Here is a 21,156-nt window from a genome sequence, read left to right on the forward strand (position 1 = left end):
ACCTAGGGTACAGTTGGCCCACGACCCATAGTTTGGACACCCAATATATATTTACCCCATATATTAATTATTTACTGATCATGCAGAATAAATGGATGCTACGCTGCTGATCAGCTGTGGTAGAGGGCGGGGCCACTTTGAGAGACATGGATGAGGGCAGTCAGTGAGTAGATGTGAGCAGCTGTAGTGCTGTCTGCAGCTGTTCATTCAGCATTAAGCTTCAACACAGAGGTAAATTAGCCCCTACTTGTTAACTCTTTGTTTTGTATGTGACTTCGTAGGTGAAAGGGTCTGGTCCTGTCTGCTGTAGTGGAGTCTGACTTACTTTCCTTCTGTCTAGAGAGGTGAAGGACAGTCGCCTCATCAGACGGCCTCCTGCAGCTCTAACCATGGTGACGTGTGTGTGTAGGTACTGATGATGACCAACAGCCCTGAATAGATCCTGAGCTGGAATCTTAACCCAGCCAAGCCTGACTAAGCTAACAGTTAGCAAACAGATCCAGTGGAGTAAAACTTTCTGGAAGTGTGTCTGAAGTCGCAGCATAAAAATTCCTGACATGGGAATAGCTCAGTAAATGAACCTTAAGTAAAGTGTTTGAGTAGAAGTGCTTAGTTCCACTTCACCACTGGTTATTTGTCTGTAATTATGGGAGAGTTGCAGCTGGCATCATCTGGTTTCCAGACTTGGAATCAGTCCAGCGGATCAGTCCTGCAGTCTGTACCCAGAGTGGGATTTAACTCTCTGATGTATATGATCTGGAAATAATCATCTGGGCCACCGTAGGCAATGAACAATCTTCTAGAGCAGTCTATGATGGAGGATAAGATTTACAGAGCACAAATGTCTCCCAGTAATGTATCTCCATGTACAGACACACTAGGACAGGATTTATAAGCTGGACATGGTCTTAAATGTGCAGTCAGTGTGGCAGAGCTTCATGCATCCTCACAGAAACATCCTGTGGTGTGGTGTGCACAGGAGCAGGGATTCCTGCTCCTCTCTCTGATGGCTGAAATAAAGTGAGGTCTTACACCAGTGAATTATAGTCCACATATTACATTTATCGTCCCAGAAGCATACCTCCAGTTTTAGATGTGCAGCTTTTCTCTGAGTAGTAGAAAGGAAACGCTACAGTCACTCCGGCTGTCCAAGAAATGCTCTCTAAGCAGCAGCTTCTTTTCAGCGCTGCTCTCTGGAGCTGGCTGTTCAATTTTTCATGACCTGAGAGTCTTTATTGAGCAGAAACTGATCTCATTCTGTTGGTGCCTGTGTCGCCATGGTATATTTTGTTTTAGTAAAGCTGCAGTGATTTCAAAGCTGTCTTTAAATGTAGCAGCACTGCAGTTTTTCTCCTGACTGGTGAGGTTTAGGCAGAGAGAAAGCGGAGCTTCTGAGGTAATCAGTGGGACTCTTGTGGCTCTCCATGTGATTCAACAGCCAGGACAGAGCTGCTTTATCTCTAACAGCTGTAATTTGTTTGAGATTGTTCCTTTGTGGAGGGAAAAAGCTTTTACATGAATACATTAATGTTCTTATCTCCTGAGATATGTTTGCATGTCTGTCTGATATCCAAATGGCCCGTCATCGTGAGTAAGGCCACGTCACTACTCTGCAGCTACAGCAGGAGCTCCTCATCATGCACGCCGCCTGATTCATAAAGAGTTGTGCAGCTTTGCACACATGCAGAGGGTGATGTGTTACAGCTGCTGTAATGTGGACATCATCATGCTCCTTATCTACCACCATGTGTAGAGAAGCTACAGCAGTGAGAAGAGCTGTGGTGCATTCACTGCTCTGAGCCACGTCAACATAACGTCACTGTTAGCTACTCAGCTAACACCCTGTCTCTCCTGCTTCTGTCAGACTGCTGTCCAATCACAGACTTGATCCCTTTAACTCAAATAAAGACGTTTGCAGCATGGCCTGCCTGATCTACATTATTTTCCCTTAAATAGAGAGCTGGGGTTCTATTAGAGATCAAGGAGAAGAAAATATTCTCCTAATCCCTTGAGGGAAAATTAAATTTTAACACTCTTGTTGGACAAGCCACACACACAGGCTGAGCTACACACACACACACACACACACACACACACACACACACACACACACAGGACACTATGAACATGCACTGACTACAGAGCTTCACTGAGAGGCTGCAAATGATGGAGGGGCTCTACCCGAGAGGTTGGGGGTTCACTTCCTTACTCAAGGGCCTCTCAGCAGCGTAACCAGTATCATGCCCAGTATCATGCCCAGTCTGGCCTGGCATGATACTGGGCATGATACTGGGCATGATACTGGGTATGGTAATTATTGCAGCAGCCAGAGTAAAGTACCATGCATGCATTTAGTCCTTCTGAAGTCCAGTCCCAGACAGTCACATTAGTGTGTGTTTAATCCAGCTGGAGGTCTGCAGAGTGTTTCCATCAGTTGTAGAGGTGAGGAGACTCAGAGGCGTCCTGATTGTACCACTCTTGTTCCCATCACGTGGTCTCTCCTGCATGCAGAGCTGCAGTGGCTGCAGGCTCAGGATAAATCAGCTCTGCTCTCTTTCTGATAGATGTTGGATGAGAGCAGCTCTTGTGAGGAGCTGCTGTTGTGTTTTTATTTTAAGTTAGTGAGAGGATGTTACACCTCCTGAAGGCGCAGGAATTCCGCCTCTCTGAGCTTAGTCATCTTGATTGGTTGAACTTCTGAGGCGGGGGAACATTGTCTGTTGCTCGGTGCTGGCAGGAGTGATGAAAAAAAGAAGAGTCAGTCTTTTCTCCAGACAGCTGAAGGCTAAAAGGCAATCTAATCCAAGAGTGGAATTTTCTTTCATAGTTGTAGCTGGATGTGGAGAGGCGGGGTGGTTTTCCTGGAAACAACGAGCTGATTTCCGTCTGTGTTGGCATGTGAGCATCACAAATGTAGATCTGGACTCTGCTGTGTGAAATCTCCCCTGCCTGGTTAAGTCTGGAGGTTTTGGCACCTCAGCTGTCACGATAACCCAGCTGCTCTCTGACTCAGCGGTGCATCGCTTCTCAAAGAAGAAGAAACGGGCTCAGAGCTGGGAGGCAGACAGGGAGGAGGATCAGTGAGACAGAGGAGATGAGCAGCCATGGGCCAGCTTGGGGCTGAAGCTAGGACAGTAGAGCTGGGCAACAGGGAGCAAACATTTGGGCTGAACGATTCTGAAAAACGATCTGATTGTGATGTCTGCATGGAGGGGTTAGTGCTGCATGTTCTCTGCATGTTCTCTGCAGGTTCCCAGGCCTCCCACAGACCAAAAACACCAAAACATGCTTGTTAGGGGGACTGGATCCTCTGGATGGGCCGTAGGTGTGAGCGTGCCTGGTTGTCTGTTTTTTTAACTCCTGATTGACTGGCCTCCAGTCAGTTTACTCTACCTGAGGGACAGGACCCCATAAAAGTCATAATTTGTCTTTGTTTTTGATGTAAACAAGTGATTTCAGTAAGAATATGTGAAAAATATCTTTGCTCACTTTATATTAACCCCGTCTTACCCAAATATATTAAGCTACGCTTCTTTTAAAAATCAATCATTAAAGAGATTGGTTCTTATCAGGCCCTCAACAGTAGGAAATTCTCTGTATCCATTATTGTCTTAGCAATATTAACTTTTCAAGGTAAATTGAGCGTCTCTAATGTCTCTCTTGTTGTTTTTCACACAGTTATAAAATTCTGCTTTCACTACTATAAGTCCAGTTGTATTTGCAAGAACATGTTTTTGCTTTGCACCTTCATAAAACGTCTTTACAGATAAAACGTGGATGCTTAGGAACATTTAGACTTTCCCTTCTCACTGAGTGCTGGATGTAACGGCTCTGACAGGCTGCTCTAGTGAGCCTAGCTGGTCTTGCTGCTGTATCAGTCTTTTATTGGCCGTCAGGGTCAGATAAGGAGTTTTGATTGAGTATTTTTCCTTGTTTGTGCTCACCTCCTACTGGCTCATGTCTGACTCCTGACCTTCTGCTGTTTGAAGAACCTGAAGCTAACCATCTTAGCTTCTTGCTGACAGCTGATGGACCTTCTCATCCATGTTTGCTTGTTCTGACCCGAGGCGTGCGCTGCATCATGTAGTTGAGCACCTGCTGCCACCTGTTGGCCTATTATATTGACTGCAGAGACCTGCTGTGGAACATGTGCAGCCATACTGATTCTGTAACATCTGTTTCTGTACACGTACCTGCAGGGAGCATGTGACAACATCCTGCAGTATCAGGCTTTTAAGTACAGGCCTGGCTCCTCACTAGCTCCACCCACTTTTACCAGAGTTGCAATCACATTTGTGCAGTTTAGTCAGTGTGTAGGAGTCTGCTTGCAGTTTTTGATGAGTCATAATCAGAACCAGAGGTCGCGTTAACCGAATATTCTCTGTCATTGACGGATTTTTTTGAAGGATGGCGGAAAATTTTGAAGGCTGTCCGTCATTTTGATGGGCTGGAATGATGAGGATGCATCTGCACACAGGCAGACAGATGCATAGACCTTTTCCATTTTGCACCCATGGACTATCAAGGAGGTTATTTAATCTATTAAAAATCTTGTAGCCAGTGGGCTCTCTGATTGACGTCGTAGATCAGTGAAAGTGCATCGGTCTCTGTGCTGACGGCGCACCGACAGGCCGCTGCAGCCTGCAGGTGTCTTAGTACACAGGTCGGCATGCAGAGTGTTAAGGCCTTTGCATAATGAGCCTGTTTTATGTTGTTATAATCATGTCTGCACGCTGATCATGCCGAAATTGTCGTTTGAGTTCCTGTTTTTTTTCATAACAGGTTTGATTTTATGCGAAATTTCCCATCAGTCCAAGGTGACTGATGATTCAAAACAGTTCCTGCTGCTTCCCCCTCGCTTTCTCACCACTAAAACCTCACTTTAAACACCAAAGTTTGCCCATTTATCATGTGGATATCATGGGTGAATGATGGAGATGGGTAAATGATGATTCAGATCAGTGCCTGTTGCTTTATTCTCTCTTGCTCTCTCACCACCTCCCAACCCTCCTCTCTCTCTCTGTGAAATCTCTCTTTATCCACAGTAGTTTTCCCGTGAATTATGTGGATATCAACCATTAAAATCTAACAGATAAAGGCATAGGCTTGTAGCCTACTCACAGGTCATAACAGAGACAGAATTAAAAAGTTGATCTCCATCTCTCCAGCTTGTCTCTGCTTGTCTCTGCGTTGTATGAAGCTCTGTGTCAGGATGGATCCAGCGGGATTTTAAAGGAGTGACAGAGACACAGGCTCGCAGTAAGAAACTATTTGACACATTCTACGAATTTTCGCACTGAAGGCAAACACAGACGCATCTGACTCAGCGTGCACGGTCCGAGTGTGCGACGTTTTTGTGGATTACAACTCCTGTGGAGCAAATGCACACAGCTCCACAGTGCAGCCTTTTAACAAGTCATCAGCTATAGTCGTCAGACCACAACATATTGATGTTGAAAATATGCTTAAAACTGTCCATGTTATCTTAAATGGCGCAGTTCATAGTTGCTTGCTTAAAGACAGGGATTGTTGCTCCACCATCACTGCGTAAAAATGACGAGGAGTAAACGCTGCTGCTGTGTTCATCTTTCTCTCAGTGCCATTAAAATGCAGAACCTCAAAGATTGTTTTTTGAATATAAGTTTAGAAATGGTGCTTCATCAATTAAACACCACTAATAAAGTCATATTGAATTATATTATATTAAGGATATTAAAGAGGAAATTATAATGACGGGTTGTAAAATGGCATGACAGAATTTTTACGACTCTTTCCGTCAAAATGACGGACAACAAAAAAGTCCAGCGCAGCCTCTGATCAGAACTGACCCAGTATTGGGTATTTAGTACTTTAGTTTTGGTTGCAGTGGTCTCAAACAGGTATCAATATCATTTTATCTTCATGACTAATATAAATGCTCCTGAGATGAAGTAATCCAGATCAAATGATAATCCTCCTTCCATCATCAAACTCACCAATGACCAGATGATGTCTGCAGAATGAACTACACTGATATAACATGGCCTTGTGTGAAGAGTTATCCCTCTAGAACACTGAATTCCTCCCCAGTCCTGAGTCCTAGTCCAGCTCTGTGTGTCGGCAGCTGCAGACTAGAGCGCTGGTTAGCTGCTGGAAGAGCTCCTGTCACATGTAAACCTGGAGCTGGCAGGGGCAGCTGTTTCTGAAGCCAGCCTACACTGAGGACTAATGAGGTGTTTATCTGAGAGAGCACTGGACCCTGCCCCTGAATCCCATTTGTCAGGATCCCAGAGACTCTGGAGGAGAGCTTAGACTTGTCCTGACATGACTGCTGTGAGCCGGCCTCTCTGTCTCTGAGAGTACTGTTGGTAGGTCTGTAAATAGCCGGCCTCTCTGTCTCTGAGAGTACTGTTGGTAGGTCTGTAAATAGCCGGCCTCTCTGTCTCTGAGGGTACTGTTAGTAGGTCTGTAAATAGCCGGCCTCTCTGTCTCTGAGAGTACTGTTGGTAGGTCTGTAAATAGCCGGCCTCTCTGTCTCTGAGAGTACTGTTAGTAGGTCTGTAAATAGCCGGCCTCTCTGTCTCTGAGGGTACTGTTAGTAGGTCTGTAAATAGCCGGCCTCTCTGTCTCTGAGAGTACTGTTAGTAGGTCTGTAAATAGCCGGCCTCTCTGTCTCTGAGGGTACTGTTAGTAGGTCTGTAAATAGCCGGCCTCTCTGTCTCTGAGGGTACTGTTAGTAGGTCTGTAAATAGCCGGCCTCTCTGTCTCTGAGGGTACTGTTAGTAGGTCTGTAAATAGCCGGCCTCTCTGTCTCTGAGGGTACTGTTAGTAGGTCTGTAAATAGCCGGCCTCTCTGTCTCTGAGGGTACTGTTAGTAGGTCTGTAAATAGCCGGCCTCTCTGTCTCTGAGGGTACTGTTAGTAGGTCTGTAAATAGCCGGCCTCTCTGTCTCTGAGGGTACTGTTAGTAGGTCTGTAAATAGCCGGCCTCTCTGTCTCTGAGGTTACTGTTAGTAGGTCTGTAAATAGCCGGCCTCTCTGTCTCTGAGAGTACTGTTAGTAGGTCTGTAAATAGCCGGCCTCTCTGTCTCTGAGAGTACTGTTAGTAGGTCTGTAAATAGCCGGCCTCTCTGTCTCTGAGGGTACTGTTAGTAGGTCTGTAAATAGCCGGCCTCTCTGTCTCTGAGGGTACTGTTAGTAGGTCTGTAAATAGCCGGCCTCTCTGTCTCTGAGAGTACTGTTAGTAGGTCTGTAAATAGCCGGCCTCTCTGTCTCTGAGGGTACTGTTAGTAGGTCTGTAAATAGCCGGCCTCTCTGTCTCTGAGGGTACTGTTAGTAGGTCTGTAAATAGCCGGCCTCTCTGTCTCTGAGGGTACTGTTAGTAGGTCTGTAAATAGCCGGCCTCTCTGTCTCTGAGGGTACTGTTAGTAGGTCTGTAAATAGCCGGCCTCTCTGTCTCTGAGGGTACTGTTAGTAGGTCTGTAAATAGCCGGCCTCTCTGTCTCTGAGGGTACTGTTAGTAGGTCTGTAAATAGCCTCTCTGTCTCTGAGAGTACTGTTAGTAGGTCTGTAAATAGCCGGCCTCTCTGTCTCTGAGGGTACTGTTAGTAGGTCTGTAAATAGCCGGCCTCTCTGTCTCTGAGAGTACTGTTAGTAGGTCTGTAAATAGCCGGCCTCTCTGTCTCTGAGAGTACTGTTAGTAGGTCTGTAAATAGGCCTCTCTGTCTCTGAGAGTACTGTTAGTAGGTCTGTAAATAGCCGGCCTCTCTGTCTCTGAGGGTACTGTTAGTAGGTCTGTAAATAGCCGGCCTCTCTGTCTCTGAGGGTACTGTTAGTAGGTCTGTAAATAGCCGGCCTCTCTGTCTCTGAGGGTACTGTTAGTAGGTCTGTAAATAGCCGGCCTCTCTGTCTCTGAGGGTACTGTTAGTAGGTCTGTAAATAGCCGGCCTCTCTGTCTCTGAGGGTACTGTTAGTAGGTCTGTAAATAGCGGGCCTCTCTGTCTCTGAGAGTACTGTTAGTAGGTCTGTAAATAGCCGGCCTCTCTGTCTCTGAGGGTACTGTTAGTAGGTCTGTAAATAGCCGGCCTCTCTGTCTCTGAGGGTACTGTTAGTAGGTCTGTAAATAGCCGGCCTCTCTGTCTCTGAGAGTACTGTTAGTAGGTCTGTAAATAGCCGGCCTCTCTGTCTCTGAGAGTACTGTTAGTAGGTCTGTAAATAGCCGGCCTCTCTGTCTCTGAGAGTACTGTTAGTAGGTCTGTAAATAGCCGGCCTCTCTGTCTCTGAGGGTACTGTTAGTAGGTCTGTAAATAGCCGGCCTCTCTGTCTCTGAGGGTACTGTTAGTAGGTCTGTAAATAGCCGGCCTCTCTGTCTCTGAGGGTACTGTTAGTAGGTCTGTAAATAGCCGGCCTCTCTGTCTCTGAGGGTACTGTTAGTAGGTCTGTAAATAGCGGGCCTCTCTGTCTCTGAGAGTACTGTTAGTAGGTCTGTAAATAGCCGGCCTCTCTGTCTCTGAGGGTACTGTTAGTAGGTCTGTAAATAGCCGGCCTCTCTGTCTCTGAGGGTACTGTTAGTAGGTCTGTAAATAGCCCAGTCTAGTGTCTATTCCTAACCTGTTGTAGCTGTCATTGTGATGGACTGTTTTTAAATGCCCTCTTTTTAGGAACTTTCCACGCTCGTTTAAAGACAGAGGGATGATGGGAGAGTCTCTTAATCTCCTGTCAGAAGTTTAGACACGGGGCTGTTTTCTATAAATCTGCTTTTTGGCCTTTCAGAATGCAAACAAACACTGAATTGCCATCAAAGATGACTGTTGTTAGCATTATTGCTAAAGCATGGCTGTGAATCCCAGTTTCTACTCTCAGATATCAGACAAACTCCTGCAGATGTTCTGAACTGAACAAACCCCTCACAACTTCCTGGTTCTGGAGCTTAGCCACAGTTTAGAGGAGTGTAGTCCATGAACAGCAGTAGTTGTATTTTTATTTCACTGATTTACAGCTGAGGAGAGGACGGCAGCATTGAGGATGGATTCACTGGGACTGTTTAAACCATGGTTTGATTTTTGACTCATCCCTATCTCCACACCTGCTTTGGCCCATTCCTTACACTTCTTTAAATCTATGAGGGAATTTAATTTTACTTGTGAGCTGTAAAAGGTAAAGAGTTAGAATACATGACAACATTCTAGAAAGATCTTTAAGTTCCAGGGAAGGACTACAGTCCTGATTTACTCTGATTCTCAGTCAGATGACGGCTGATTTCTCTGTCTCAGTAATACGAACCTGTGAGGTCTTTTATTTTTATTCTAACATAATACTTTAACCACAGAGCCTCAGAGCTTCTTAGAGACGTGAACATGTCCTGATCTGTGGCTCCGAGTCTCTCTGTACCCAGCTGGATCACTCAGAGCAGCCTGTCTGTCCGTCTCTGTTAAACATGGCTGATTAGGGTCAAAGGGGGTTTTTATTCACATTCTGTTTCTGCTGAGTCAGGCGGTCATTAACATCTCATTCATCAGGTGTTTCTGTAGTCTTCAATCCTGAGGAACAGTCGGTCTGGTTTTTTCTGGTGTCAGTCTGATGGTTGGTCACATGATCAGACTTTACCGTGGTTTTGTTTGGACATCAGTGCTGACTCAAAGGCATGCCCCCATCATGTTTATGTGACCTAACTCCTGACTCTGACCATGACTCTGGTTCATTCTTAGTTCTTTTATCAACGGCACTGACGGCTTAACCAGTGTTAATGTAATGGAGCGGTGAAAGTGTTCTCACACAGGCACTAGGTCATTTTCCTGTTATTACTCAGAACTGAATGTTTACGTAATGTAACGCTGTGATTGGAGCTGATGGGTGAGGGGGAAAATGCTGATCTGCAAACAGTTAAAGTGTGTCAAAGGTCCAGAGCTTTTTCTCCTTTTGAGACTGAGTCATGGAGCAGGTCTATTAGAGCTGAGACTCAGTCATGGAGCAGGTCTATTAGAGCTGAGACTCAGTCATGGAGCAGGTCTGTTAGAGCTGAGACTGAGTCATGGAGCAGGTCTGTTAGAGCTGAGACTCAGTCATGGAGCAGGTCTGGGTTAGAGCTGAGACTGAGTCATGGAGCAGGTCTGTTAGAGCTGAGACTCAGTCATGGAGCAGGTCTGGGTTAGAGCTGAGACTGAGTCATGGAGCAGGTCTGTTAGAGCTGAGACTCAGTCATGGAGCAGGTCTGGGTTAGAGCTGAGACTGAGTCATGGAGCAGGTCTGTTAGAGCTGAGACTCAGTCATGGAGCAGGTCTGTTAGAGCTGAGACTCAGTCATGGAGCAGGTCTGTTAGAGCTGAGACTCAGTCATGGAGCAGGTCTGTTAGAGCTGAGACTCAGTCATGGAGCAGGTCTGTTAGAGCTGAGACTCAGTCATGGAGCAGGTCTGTTAGAGCTGAGACTCAGTCATGGAGCAGGTCTGTTAGAGCTGAGACTGAGTCATGGAGCAGGTCTGTTAGAGCTGAGACTCAGTCATGGAGCAGGTCTGGGTTAGAGCTGAGACTCAGTCATGGAGCAGGTCTGGGTTAGAGCTGAGACTCAGTCATGGAGCAGGTCTGTTAGAGCTGAGACTCAGTCATGGAGCAGGTCTGGTATAGAGCTGAGTCTGAGTGTTTGCTGTGGTCTGTTAGAGCTGAGACTCAGTCATGGAGCAGGTCTGGGTTAGAGCTGAGACTGAGTCATGGAGCAGGTCTGTTAGAGCTGAGACTGAGTCATGGAGCAGGTCTGTTAGAGCTGAGACTCAGTCATGGAGCAGGTCTGGGTTAGAGCTGAGACTCAGTCATGGAGCAGGTCTGTTAGAGCTGAGACTCAGTCATGGAGCAGGTCTGGGTTAGAGCTGAGACTGAGTCATGGAGCAGGTCTGTTAGAGCTGAGACTCAGTCATGGAGCAGGTCTGTTAGAGCTGAGACTCAGTCATGGAGCAGGTCTGGGTTAGAGCTGAGACTGAGTCATGGAGCAGGTCTGGGTTAGAGCTGAGACTGAGTCATGGAGCAGGTCTGTTAGAGCTGAGACTGAGTCATGGAGCAGGTCTGTTAGAGCTGAGACTGAGTCATGGAGCAGGTCTGGGTTAGAGCTGAGACTGAGTCATGGAGCAGGTCTGTTAGAGCTGAGACTGAGTCATGGAGCAGGTCTGGGCGAGAGCTGAGACTGAGTCATGGAGCAGGTCTGTTAGAGCTGAGACTCAGTCATGGAGCAGGTCTGTTAGAGCTGAGACTCAGTCATGGAGCAGGTCTGTTAGAGCTGAGACTGAGTCATGGAGCAGGTCTGTTAGAGCTGAGACTGAGTCATGGAGCAGGTCTGTTAGAGCTGAGACTGAGTCATGGAGCAGGTCTGTTAGAGCTGAGACTGAGTCATGGAGCAGGTCTGTTAGAGCTGAGACTGAGTCATGGAGCAGGTCTGTTAGAGCTGAGACTGAGTCATGGAGCAGGTCTGGGTTAGAGCTGAGACTGAGTCATGGAGCAGGTCTGGGTTAGAGCTGAGACTCAGTCATGGAGCAGGTCTGTTAGAGCTGAGACTCAGTCATGGAGCAGGTCTGGGTTAGAGCTGAGACTGAGTCATGGAGCAGGTCTGTTAGAGCTGAGACTGAGTCATGGAGCAGGTCTGTTAGAGCTGAGACTGAGTCATGGAGCAGGTCTGTTAGAGCTGAGACTGAGTCATGGAGCAGGTCTGTTAGAGCTGAGACTGAGTCATGGAGCAGGTCTGTTAGAGCTGAGACTCAGTCATGGAGCAGGTCTGGGTTAGAGCTGAGACTCAGTCATGGAGCAGGTCTGTTAGAGCTGAGACTGAGTCATGGAGCAGGTCTGTTAGAGCTGAGACTCAGTCATGGAGCAGGTCTGTTAGAGCTGAGACTGAGTCATGGAGCAGGTCTGTTAGAGCTGAGACTGAGTCATGGAGCAGGTCTGTGTTTCACATGTAACCCAAAGACATTACTGTAAGTTTTTCATTAGTTTACGGTTGGTTTTGAAAAAAAAAAAAAGAAAAAAAAAGAAATATATAGCCTTTATTCCTGATAAAAATCAAATGTTTTGTCAGTTTGTAAAAAGAAATAGACTACCAATATTTAAAACAAATAGTTGTAGTACAGAAAAAAATAAATTAAATATCAGCATTGGCCAAAATGAGTTGTAAAATATCGGCATGTGGGCAAAAATCCAGTATTGTGCAGCCTTAGCTTAAATTACCTCAGTATTTCTTTTTCAGGAAAATTTCACAGTCTAATGTTTTTAACAAAATAAATGGACTTTAAAAGGAGGTTTATGTCTGTAAAGCTTGGATTCATATTGTTGATATCACAGATTAAATAAAGTTAAATACTTTAGCTCAGGCTAATTTTTCTCAGAGATGTTGGATCTAAGCAGTACTCCTCTTTGAAAAAGCTGTAGTCTATTAAAGTAGATGCTGGCTCGTTTACAGTTATCTCAGGAACCATCTACTCTAAGGATAAGATATGTGACTTTTTCCACGTTGCAGTTGCACTCAGAGACCTTTGGTGGCGCCAGAATGCGCTAAACTGACCTCCAACATTCTGTTTCCTTAAATGAAGAGTGATGTCTTTAGTTTGTGGGTTTTGTAGCCAGTTTTTTGGGCTTCATTCATTCATTGATAAAATAAGAGGGTGTTTTCTCATCATGTGCACTAATAGGAAGTTAATCTCTGCCCTAGCACATAAGGGGAGAGGAGATCAGCTTCTAATGTGTAGAAGTGTCCTGTCAGCAGGAGCTGCTGTCTGCCCCCGATCTGGTTCTAGAAAGATCTCTGACTATGCTACCGTTACGGGAGGCCTTAGAGACACCGTCAGAGTTAATAGAACCACCAGCACGGTCTGCCCTCATCCACACTGAGTCTGTTTCCTCTGTGTTCTCTAGCCTCTGTAAATCTGTTCTTGAGGGGGCAGAAGAAGCCTGATAAACATCCACTGATGACACAGGATAGAGCTGTGTGTTCCAGATAGCGTCTTCTTTGTAGCCATCAAAGCTGGAGTGAAGTGGCCTTTTTGTTAGCTCCCTCAGAGGCTTGTTTTCCAATCCTCAGAGCAGATGGTGTGTGTTTTCTAGGATGATTCACTGAGCCGGGTGGGTCTGCATGGCTGGCCTACGCTATGGGAAGCTCCTGTGTGTGCCTTAGCTGGGAGAGTACACCTGTGTTAGCTAGCTCTCTGTGCAAGTCTTTGAATTGTTCTGCTTTTGTTTCTCTCTGCTCAGACTCTGGAGGAGCCCCCCTACCTGACAGTAGGGACGGACGTGAGCGCCAAGTACCGAGGGGCTTTCTGCGAGGCCAAGATTAAGACTGCCAAGAGGCTCGTCAAGGCCAAAGTAAGTCACATCTTAAAGAGCTCAGTAGCCAGAATGAGAAATGAATGGTATGTGTGTGGGTGGGTGTGTGTGTGTGTGTGTGAAGTGGAGAGCAGCGGGGCCAGGGGTCGCCATCAGGATCACACCGCTCAGCTTTAATGTGTGTCCTGAGGGAATGTTGTATTAAAGATGTCACAACATTCCTTTTCCTCTCTGATAAAGCTCCAGAATCTCTGTCCACCTGTTGCTGCTCATTCTGTGGACTACCAGGAAGTCTCAGTATCTTTAGTGTTCATGTATTATTGTGTAGTTTATGTATTCCTATTTCCCCCTGTTAGATGCCCCCTACAGGAGTGTAGTGAGTGATGAAAACGGCGGTGTCAGCAGTCAAGTAGTGAATATAAAATGTGTTTTCTTCCTATGGAACAATAATTGCATGTTCCTTGTGAAAAATGCTGGATGACTCTCCTCCGATAGTTTGCTGCTCTGCTTTAAACCCTGATACGGAGCTGTGCTGCTGCAGATGTCGGGGTCTCATGTTGCCCATTGAGCACCCGTCACATCCTCCCAGGTTGCCCCCCCCCCCACTGGCTTAGCCACGTAGAGCCGTCTCTGGTCTCCCAGAGGGGCCAGAGCATCTGGATAACAGGATGGAGATGGATCACTTGTCTCTGGTTGTGCTGGAGGAACAGAGATGAGCTGTTGGCTTTCTCACCGTGTCGCTGCGCTGTAGTTCCCCCTGATGAGACAAAGCGCCCGGCGCTCAGCCTCTCTTACAGCAGCTGGGATCTTTAAACGGTGTCCTGGTGCTTCCAGCAAACGTTACAAAGTGTGATGTTCCTAGTTTACTCATTCAAAGCTTCCAGGACAGAATCAGCCCATGAATTACCTCCCATTCTCATCAGCTGAGTGTGTTTTGGGGTGGTTGTGGAGCTGTGCTACACAAACGTTGAAAGGTGGCGATTATTCAGCGTGTGTGGAGAATATTGGGCTGTAATGAATCCCTCTTTAGCTCTCTGCTTCATTAATCTCTGTCTGCTCGGCGAGCAGAGCGCAGGGCTGCAGCATATGGTGCTGGTGTCTTCTCGCCGATTTTTAAAACCCGGGGAAAGCTCTGTGTGACATTCTTATTTATGATGATGATCTGAGCGAGGACTCCTGTAAAAAATCTATTAGCAGTGTGTCAGTATCACTCACTGTGACACGTTCAGCAGCACTCCTCCTGTTATTATTCAGGGCCCAGTCTAACCCGCTGTAACAAGCCATCAAAATATGAGCGCTGCCTGCTGGAGACTTTTTATAAGTCCATTTTAGAGATGAAGCTGTGGAGTAAAGATGATATAAAGAGGGCTGAAAAAGCCCTGATTAGAGCTACTGCAAGATTGTTTAATACTTCTGTTCATTGTCGTCTCCTCCCTCATTGTCGTCTCCTCTGTCATTGTCGTCTCCTCTGTCATTGTCTTCTCCTCTGTCATTGTCGTCTCCTCTGTCATTGTTGTCTCCTCCCATATTGTGGTCTCCTCTGTCATTGTCGTCTCCTCCCTCATTGTTGTCTCCTCCCTCATTGTCGTCTCCTCCGTCATTGTCGTCTCCTCCCTCATTGTTGTCTCCTCCCTCACTTTTGTCTCCTCCGTCATTGTCTTCTCCTCCCTCACTTACGTCTCCTCTGTCATTGTCTTCTCCTCCCTCATTGTCTTCTCCTCTGTCATTGTCATCTCCTCACTCATTGTCGTCTCCTCCCTCATTGTCTTCTCCTCTTTCATTGTTGTCTCCTCTTTCATTGTTGTCTCCTCTTTCATTGTCGTCTCCTCTGTCATTGTAGTCTCCTCTGTCATTGTCTTCTCCTCTGTAATTGTCTTCTCCTCTGTCATTGTTGTGTCTTCTGTCATTGTCGTCTCCTCCCTCATTGTCGTCTCCTCTGTCATTGTCGTCTCCTCTGTCATTGTCGTCTCCTCTGTCATTGTCTTCTCCTCTGTCATTGTCGTCTCCTATGTCATTGTCGTCTCCTCTGTCATTGTCGTCTCCTCTGTCATTGTCGTCTCCTCTGTCATTGCCTTCTCCTCTGTCATTGTCGTCTCCTCTGTTATTGTCTTCTCCTTTGTCATTGTCTTCTCCTCTGTCATTGTCGTCTCCTATGTCATTGTCGTCTCCTCTGTCATTGCCTTCTCCTCTGTCATTGTCGTCTCCTCTGTTATTGTCTTCTCCTTTGTCATTGTCTTCTCCTCTGTAATTGTCGTCTCCTATGTCATTGTCGTCTCCTCCGTCATTGTCGTCTCCTCTGTTATTGTCTTCTCCTTTGTCATTGTCGTCTCCTCTGTCATTGTCGTCTCCTCTGTCATTGTCGTCTCCTCCCTCATTGTCGTCTCCTCCCTCATTGTTGTCTCCTCCCTCACTTTTGTCTCCTCCGTCATTGTCTTCTCCTCCCTCACTTACGTCTCCTCTGTCATTGTCTTCTCCTCCCTCATTGTCTTCTCCTCTGTCATTGTCATCTCCTCACTCATTGTCGTCTCCTCCCTCATTGTCTTCTCCTCTTTCATTGTTGTCTCCTCTTTCATTGTTGTCTCCTCTTTCATTGTCGTCTCCTCTGTCATTGTAGTCTCCTCTGTCATTGTCTTCTCCTCTGTAATTGTCTTCTCCTCTGTCATTGTTGTGTCTTCTGTCATTGTCGTCTCCTCCCTCATTGTCGTCTCCTCTGTCATTGTCGTCTCCTCTGTCATTGTCGTCTCCTCTGTCATTGTCGTCTCCTCTGTCATTGTCTTCTCCTCTGTCATTGTCTTCTCCTCTGTCATTGTCGTCTCCTATGTCATTGTCGTCTCCTCTGTCATTGTCGTCTCCTCTGTCATTGTCGTCTCCTCTGTCATTGCCTTCTCCTCTGTCATTGTCGTCTCCTCTGTTATTGTCTTCTCCTTTGTCATTGTCTTCTCCTCTGTCATTGTCGTCTCCTATGTCATTGTCGTCTCCTCTGTCATTGCCTTCTCCTCTGTCATTGTCGTCTCCTCTGTTATTGTCTTCTCCTTTGTCATTGTCTTCTCCTCTGTAATTGTCGTCTCCTATGTCATTGTCGTCTCCTCCGTCATTGTCGTCTCCTCCGTCATTGTCGTCTCCTATGTCATTGTCGTCTCCTCTGTCATTGTCGTCTCCTCTGTCATTGTCGTCTCCTCCCGTCATAGTCGTCTTCTCCGTCTGTAACTTCTGCGACTCTTTGCCATCTCAGCAACAAATTCCATCCGCCTTCGTATCATCATGTGGTTCAGTGTGCGCTGAGTTTGCATATTTTGAAAGAGGGACAGAAGTACAAAGTACTGAAAACAGCTGACCACCGTGTCCATGGCTTCCATGCTCCTTTCCATCGTTCACCTAGGTGTGTTTCGGCACGCTGATGATGCATCAGAGGAAAATAAACAGCCACGCAGCTCGTCTGCTGACAATGGGAAAGGAGTCACTTGCCGATTGTTAGTGGGTTTACCCGGGTTTAAAAAAAAAACACTTTTGCACGCTAATTTTAGTGGGAAAGCGGTAATAAACTTGAAGCTGTAAACTTGGCTTTAAAGGTAAACCGTGTGGATTCTGGGGGTAAAACGAGCTCCTAAGTCAGGATGAAGAGAGGAGCGGTTAGAACATTCAGCTGATGGCTGAGAAACTTCCATCACAAGTAAGAAGCTCCAAACTTGAATGAAGCACAGTAACATCACGAAAACGGCACACGTCCTGCTGCAGGTCATGCTTCATAGCAGTCTGAGGAAGTAGCTAGTGGAGCTGCTCAGTGTGATCACAGTTATTCTGACTGTAGGCCTGGGCGATGTGGATAAACATCATATCACAGTATATTTTTACACGCTGCAGTAATGCTGTTTACTGCTTTAAAGAGCTCATGCATTTAGATGCAGAAGGTGTAAATCAGAAAGCTGCTGTTTTGTGTTAAAATGTCTCGATTTTACAGATTTCATCAGGATGGATTCTTCACAGGAGAGACTAAATTCAAATTACTGCACTTCCATAAAAACACATGAATCACTCTTCATTTTATTTTCTATTTATTTATTGTCTCCGTACTTTAAACCAAGTGTCTGATGGTTTTTAACCCGTTAGATTTCTTTAATAACCGTTCCGATTATCTAGAATAGAAGAGAGAGAGAGAACGGGCAAACATGTTCAAAGATGCTTCATAGACATTTTCACTCCACACACATTTTACACTGAAAATGGCTCCATGACCCACTTCTGGGTCCTGGCCCACCAGTTGAGAACCACTGCCCTAGATAAATAGAGACATTTATTTCCTTTTTCAGGGTTATTCTTCTTGTCCTCTTTACTAGAATTCCCCCAGGACCATCTGTCTGCTGGTTTCTTTACTCTGGTGTTTTAAACCCACATGTCAGAGATGTTTATGGTTTTAACAGTCTAAATGTCAGAAACTCAGATAAAACAGAAATGAAGAAAATCAGATATAAATAGAACTGAAATGATAGATTATGATATTTGATAGTGGTGGTAACTGATGAATGAGGCTAAACTGGTTTAAGAGGATCGAACCATCAGTCTGACTGTCAGGACTAATGCATTAATCTAGAACAGTCTGAGTGGAAGAAAGGAGAAAGATGAAGGAATAAACAGTTTCTACACCAGGACTCAGCTCTGACAAAGAAGTCAGAACATTCTTCTAGAATAACTGTGATTAACTGTTTAAAGGCACAAGAATCATTCAGACAAAAAGGAGCCCACACCTCAAATACTCATTCAGAAAGTCTACTCACAGGTGAGCTCTGAGACTACAGGTGACCTGAGACTACAGGTGACCTGAGACTACAGGTAACCTGAGACTACAGGTGAGCTCTGAGACTACAGGTGACCTGAGACTACAGGTGAGCCTTGAGACTACAGGTGACCTGAGACTACAGGTGAGCTCTGAGACTACAGGTGACCTGAGCCTTGAGACTACAGGTGACCTGAGACTACAGGTGAGCTCTGAGACTACAGGTGAGCTCTGAGACTACAGGTGACCTGAGACTACAGGTGAGCTCTGAGACTACAGGTGAGCTCTGAGACTACAGGTGAGCTCTGAGACTACAAGTGACCTGAGACTACAGGTGAGCTCTGAGACTACAGGTGAGCTCTGAGACTACAGGTGAGCTCTGAGACTACAGGTGAGCCTTGAGACTACAGGTGAGCTCTGAGACTACAGGTGAGCCTTGAGACTACAGGTGAGCTCTGAGACTACAGGTGAGCTGGCTACCCTGGTTGGCTCTTTAGCCCCACCCATGGTCAGGAGAGTCAGAGATGGAGAGGGCGTTCCTGCCAGAGCCAGGTACCTGGGAGTAGAAGATCCAGAGTTTAACCCTGAACATTCTGGTTTATTTTCAGGGATGTGTCATCAGGATCCAGAACCAGAGAATGTAGATGTAGGAGAAGGAGAGACGAGAGTTCAGCTGGAGTCAGAGATCTGTTTGTTTGTCAGGATCCGTTTCTTTCTGCTGTTTCAGAAAAAAGAGCAACAACACACCTGCTGTGAAATATGCTGAATAAATCAGCATCTGACACAGCTCTGGTAAAGAACAAGTCTTCATTTTTAATGTGGACCAACTCTCACAGACTCTCCCCAGACTGCCCAGTCACCCTTTAAACATCTAGACTGGTCTAAAGGAGCCTGGAATGGGAATGAGTCTTTATTAGAAGACCTTCATACTGATGAAGGGTTGGGTCCACATTGATCTGACTCTAACATCAGCAGATAATGACAACACACATAAGTGTGTCTTCATCTCTGTTCTCAGGTTAAAGGTTAAACCAGCTGACTGCCAGAACTGCTGGATAAAATCAGACTATCTACTGGGCAGGAGGAGACTCTTACTGGTCAAACTGGGATCCAGAAATGTTTCCTCCTGAGAGTCTAGGGATGTAAAACCCCCTAATGTCAGTTTAACCAGTCAGACAGATTCCCAGTTTAACAAGTCAGATTGATTCCCAGTTTAACCAGTCAGACAGATTCCCAGTTTAACCAGTCAGACAGATTCCCAGTTTAACCAGTCAGATTCCCAGCTTTAATGCCTGAGAGTGTGTTCCAGAGGTTTCTGCAGTTGATGTGACTACAGCGCCTCAGTGATGTGGTTTCAGGGCCATCGGTGCTTTTATTGGTCACCTCAGTGTTAATCTGCTTTAGTTTCACTAGAGTCCTATAGAGGTGTCAGATTCTAGGGTCAGGACAGTTCCAGGTTTCTGCTGAGCCATGCAGGTCTGAGGATTATTGTTCTGAGGTTATCAGGATGGTCCAGTGTTACTGCCCCCACCCCTTCTGTGCAGAGAGGGTGTCCTTTATTCCAGAGCAGCAGGGTTATTATCTCCATCACGTCTGAGCCGCTGCCTCAGGAAACTCTTTATACCTCTGTTTATGAGCCGGCCACTGTTTCTGTCCCTGCCTGCTGTCCTGGTCCTGTCCTCTCTGTGACTCTGATTGTGGTTTCTGGCTGTCCTGGTCCTGTCCTCTCTGTGACTCTGATTGTGGTTTCTGGCTGTCCTGGTCCTGTCCTCTCTGTGACTCTGATTGTGGTTTCTGGCTGTCCTGGTCCCGTCCTCTCTGTGACTCTGATTGTGGTTTCTGGCTGTCCTGGTCCCGTCCTCTCTGTGACTCTGATTGTGGTTTCTGGCTGTCCTGGTCCCGTCCTCTCTCTGTGACTCTGATTGTGGTTTCTGGCTGTCCTGGTCCCATCCTCTCTGTGACTCTGATTGTGGTTTCTGGCTGTCCTGGTCCCGTCCTCTCTGTGACTCTGATTGTGGTTTCTGGCTGTCCTGGTCCCGTCCTCTCTGTGACTCTGATTGTGGTTTCTGGCTGTCCTGGTCCGGCCTCTCTCTGTGACTCTGATTGTGGTTTCTGGCTGTCCTGGTCCCGTCCTCTCTCTGTGACTCTGATTGTGGTTTCTGGCTGTCCTGGTCCCGTCCTCTCTGTGACTCTGATTGTGGTTTCTGGCTGTCCTGGTCCGGCCTCTCTCTGTGACTCTGATTGTGGTTTCTGGCTGTCCTGGTCCCGTCCTCTCTCTGTGACTCTGATTGTGGTTTCTGGCTGTCCTGGTCCCGTCCTCTCTCTGTGACTCTGATTGTGGTTTCTGGCTGTCCTGGTCCCGTCCTCTCTGTGACTCTGATTGTGGTTTCTGGCTGTCCTGGTCCCGTCCTCTCTCTGACTCCGATTGTGGTTTCTGGCTGTCCTGGTCCCGTCCTCTCTCTGTGACTCCGTGATGTGGTTTCTGGCTGTCCTGGTCCCGTCCTCTCTCTGTGACTCTGATTGTGGTTTCTGGCTGTCCTGGTCCCGTCCTCTCTGTGACTCTGATTGTGGTTTCTGGCTGTCCTGGTCCCGTCCTCTCTGTGACTCTGATTGTGGTTTCTGGCTGTCCTGGTCCCGTCTCTGTGACTCTGATTGTGGTTTCTGGCTGTCCTGGTCCCGTCCTCTCTGTGACTCTGATTGTGGTTTCTGGCTGTCCTGGTCCCGTCCTCTCTGTGACTCTGATTGTGGTTTCTGGCTGTCCTGGTCCCGTCCTCTCTGTGACTCTGATTGTGGTTTCTGGCTGTCCTGGTCCCGTCCTCTCTGTGACTCTGATTGTGGTTTCTGGCTGTCCTGGTCCCGTCCTCTCTGTGACTCTGATTGTGGTTTCTGGCTGTCCTGGTCCCGTCCTCTCTGTGACTCTGATTGTGGTTTCTGGCTGTCCTGGTCCGGCCTCTCTCTGTGACTCTGATTGTGGTTTCTGGCTGTCCTGGTCCCGTCCTCTCTCTGTGACTCTGATTGTGGTTTCTGGCTGTCCTGGTCCCGTCCTCTCTGTGACTCTGATTGTGGTTTCTGGCTGTCCTGGTCCCGTCCTCTCTCTGTGACTCCGATTG

General features: G+C 46.7%; 1 protein-coding gene across 5 annotated transcripts in view; it reads left to right on the forward strand.

Moving 5' to 3' along the window:
* The window catches only part of arid4b (AT-rich interaction domain 4B), a 116,133-nt gene that overhangs the window by 16,744 nt on the left and 78,233 nt on the right, over positions 1-21,156 (forward strand). For all 5 annotated transcript variants that reach the window (XM_041789208.1, XM_041789211.1, XM_041789213.1 and 2 more), the window contains exon 3: positions 13,204-13,314. In XM_041789208.1, the coding sequence (XP_041645142.1) occupies positions 13,204-13,314 (111 nt within the window). The remainder of the gene's footprint in view (positions 1-13,203; positions 13,315-21,156) is intronic.

The sequence above is a fragment of the Cheilinus undulatus genome, linkage group 6 (assembly GCF_018320785.1).
Source record: "Cheilinus undulatus linkage group 6, ASM1832078v1, whole genome shotgun sequence".
NCBI lineage: Eukaryota > Metazoa > Chordata > Actinopteri > Labriformes > Labridae > Cheilinus > Cheilinus undulatus.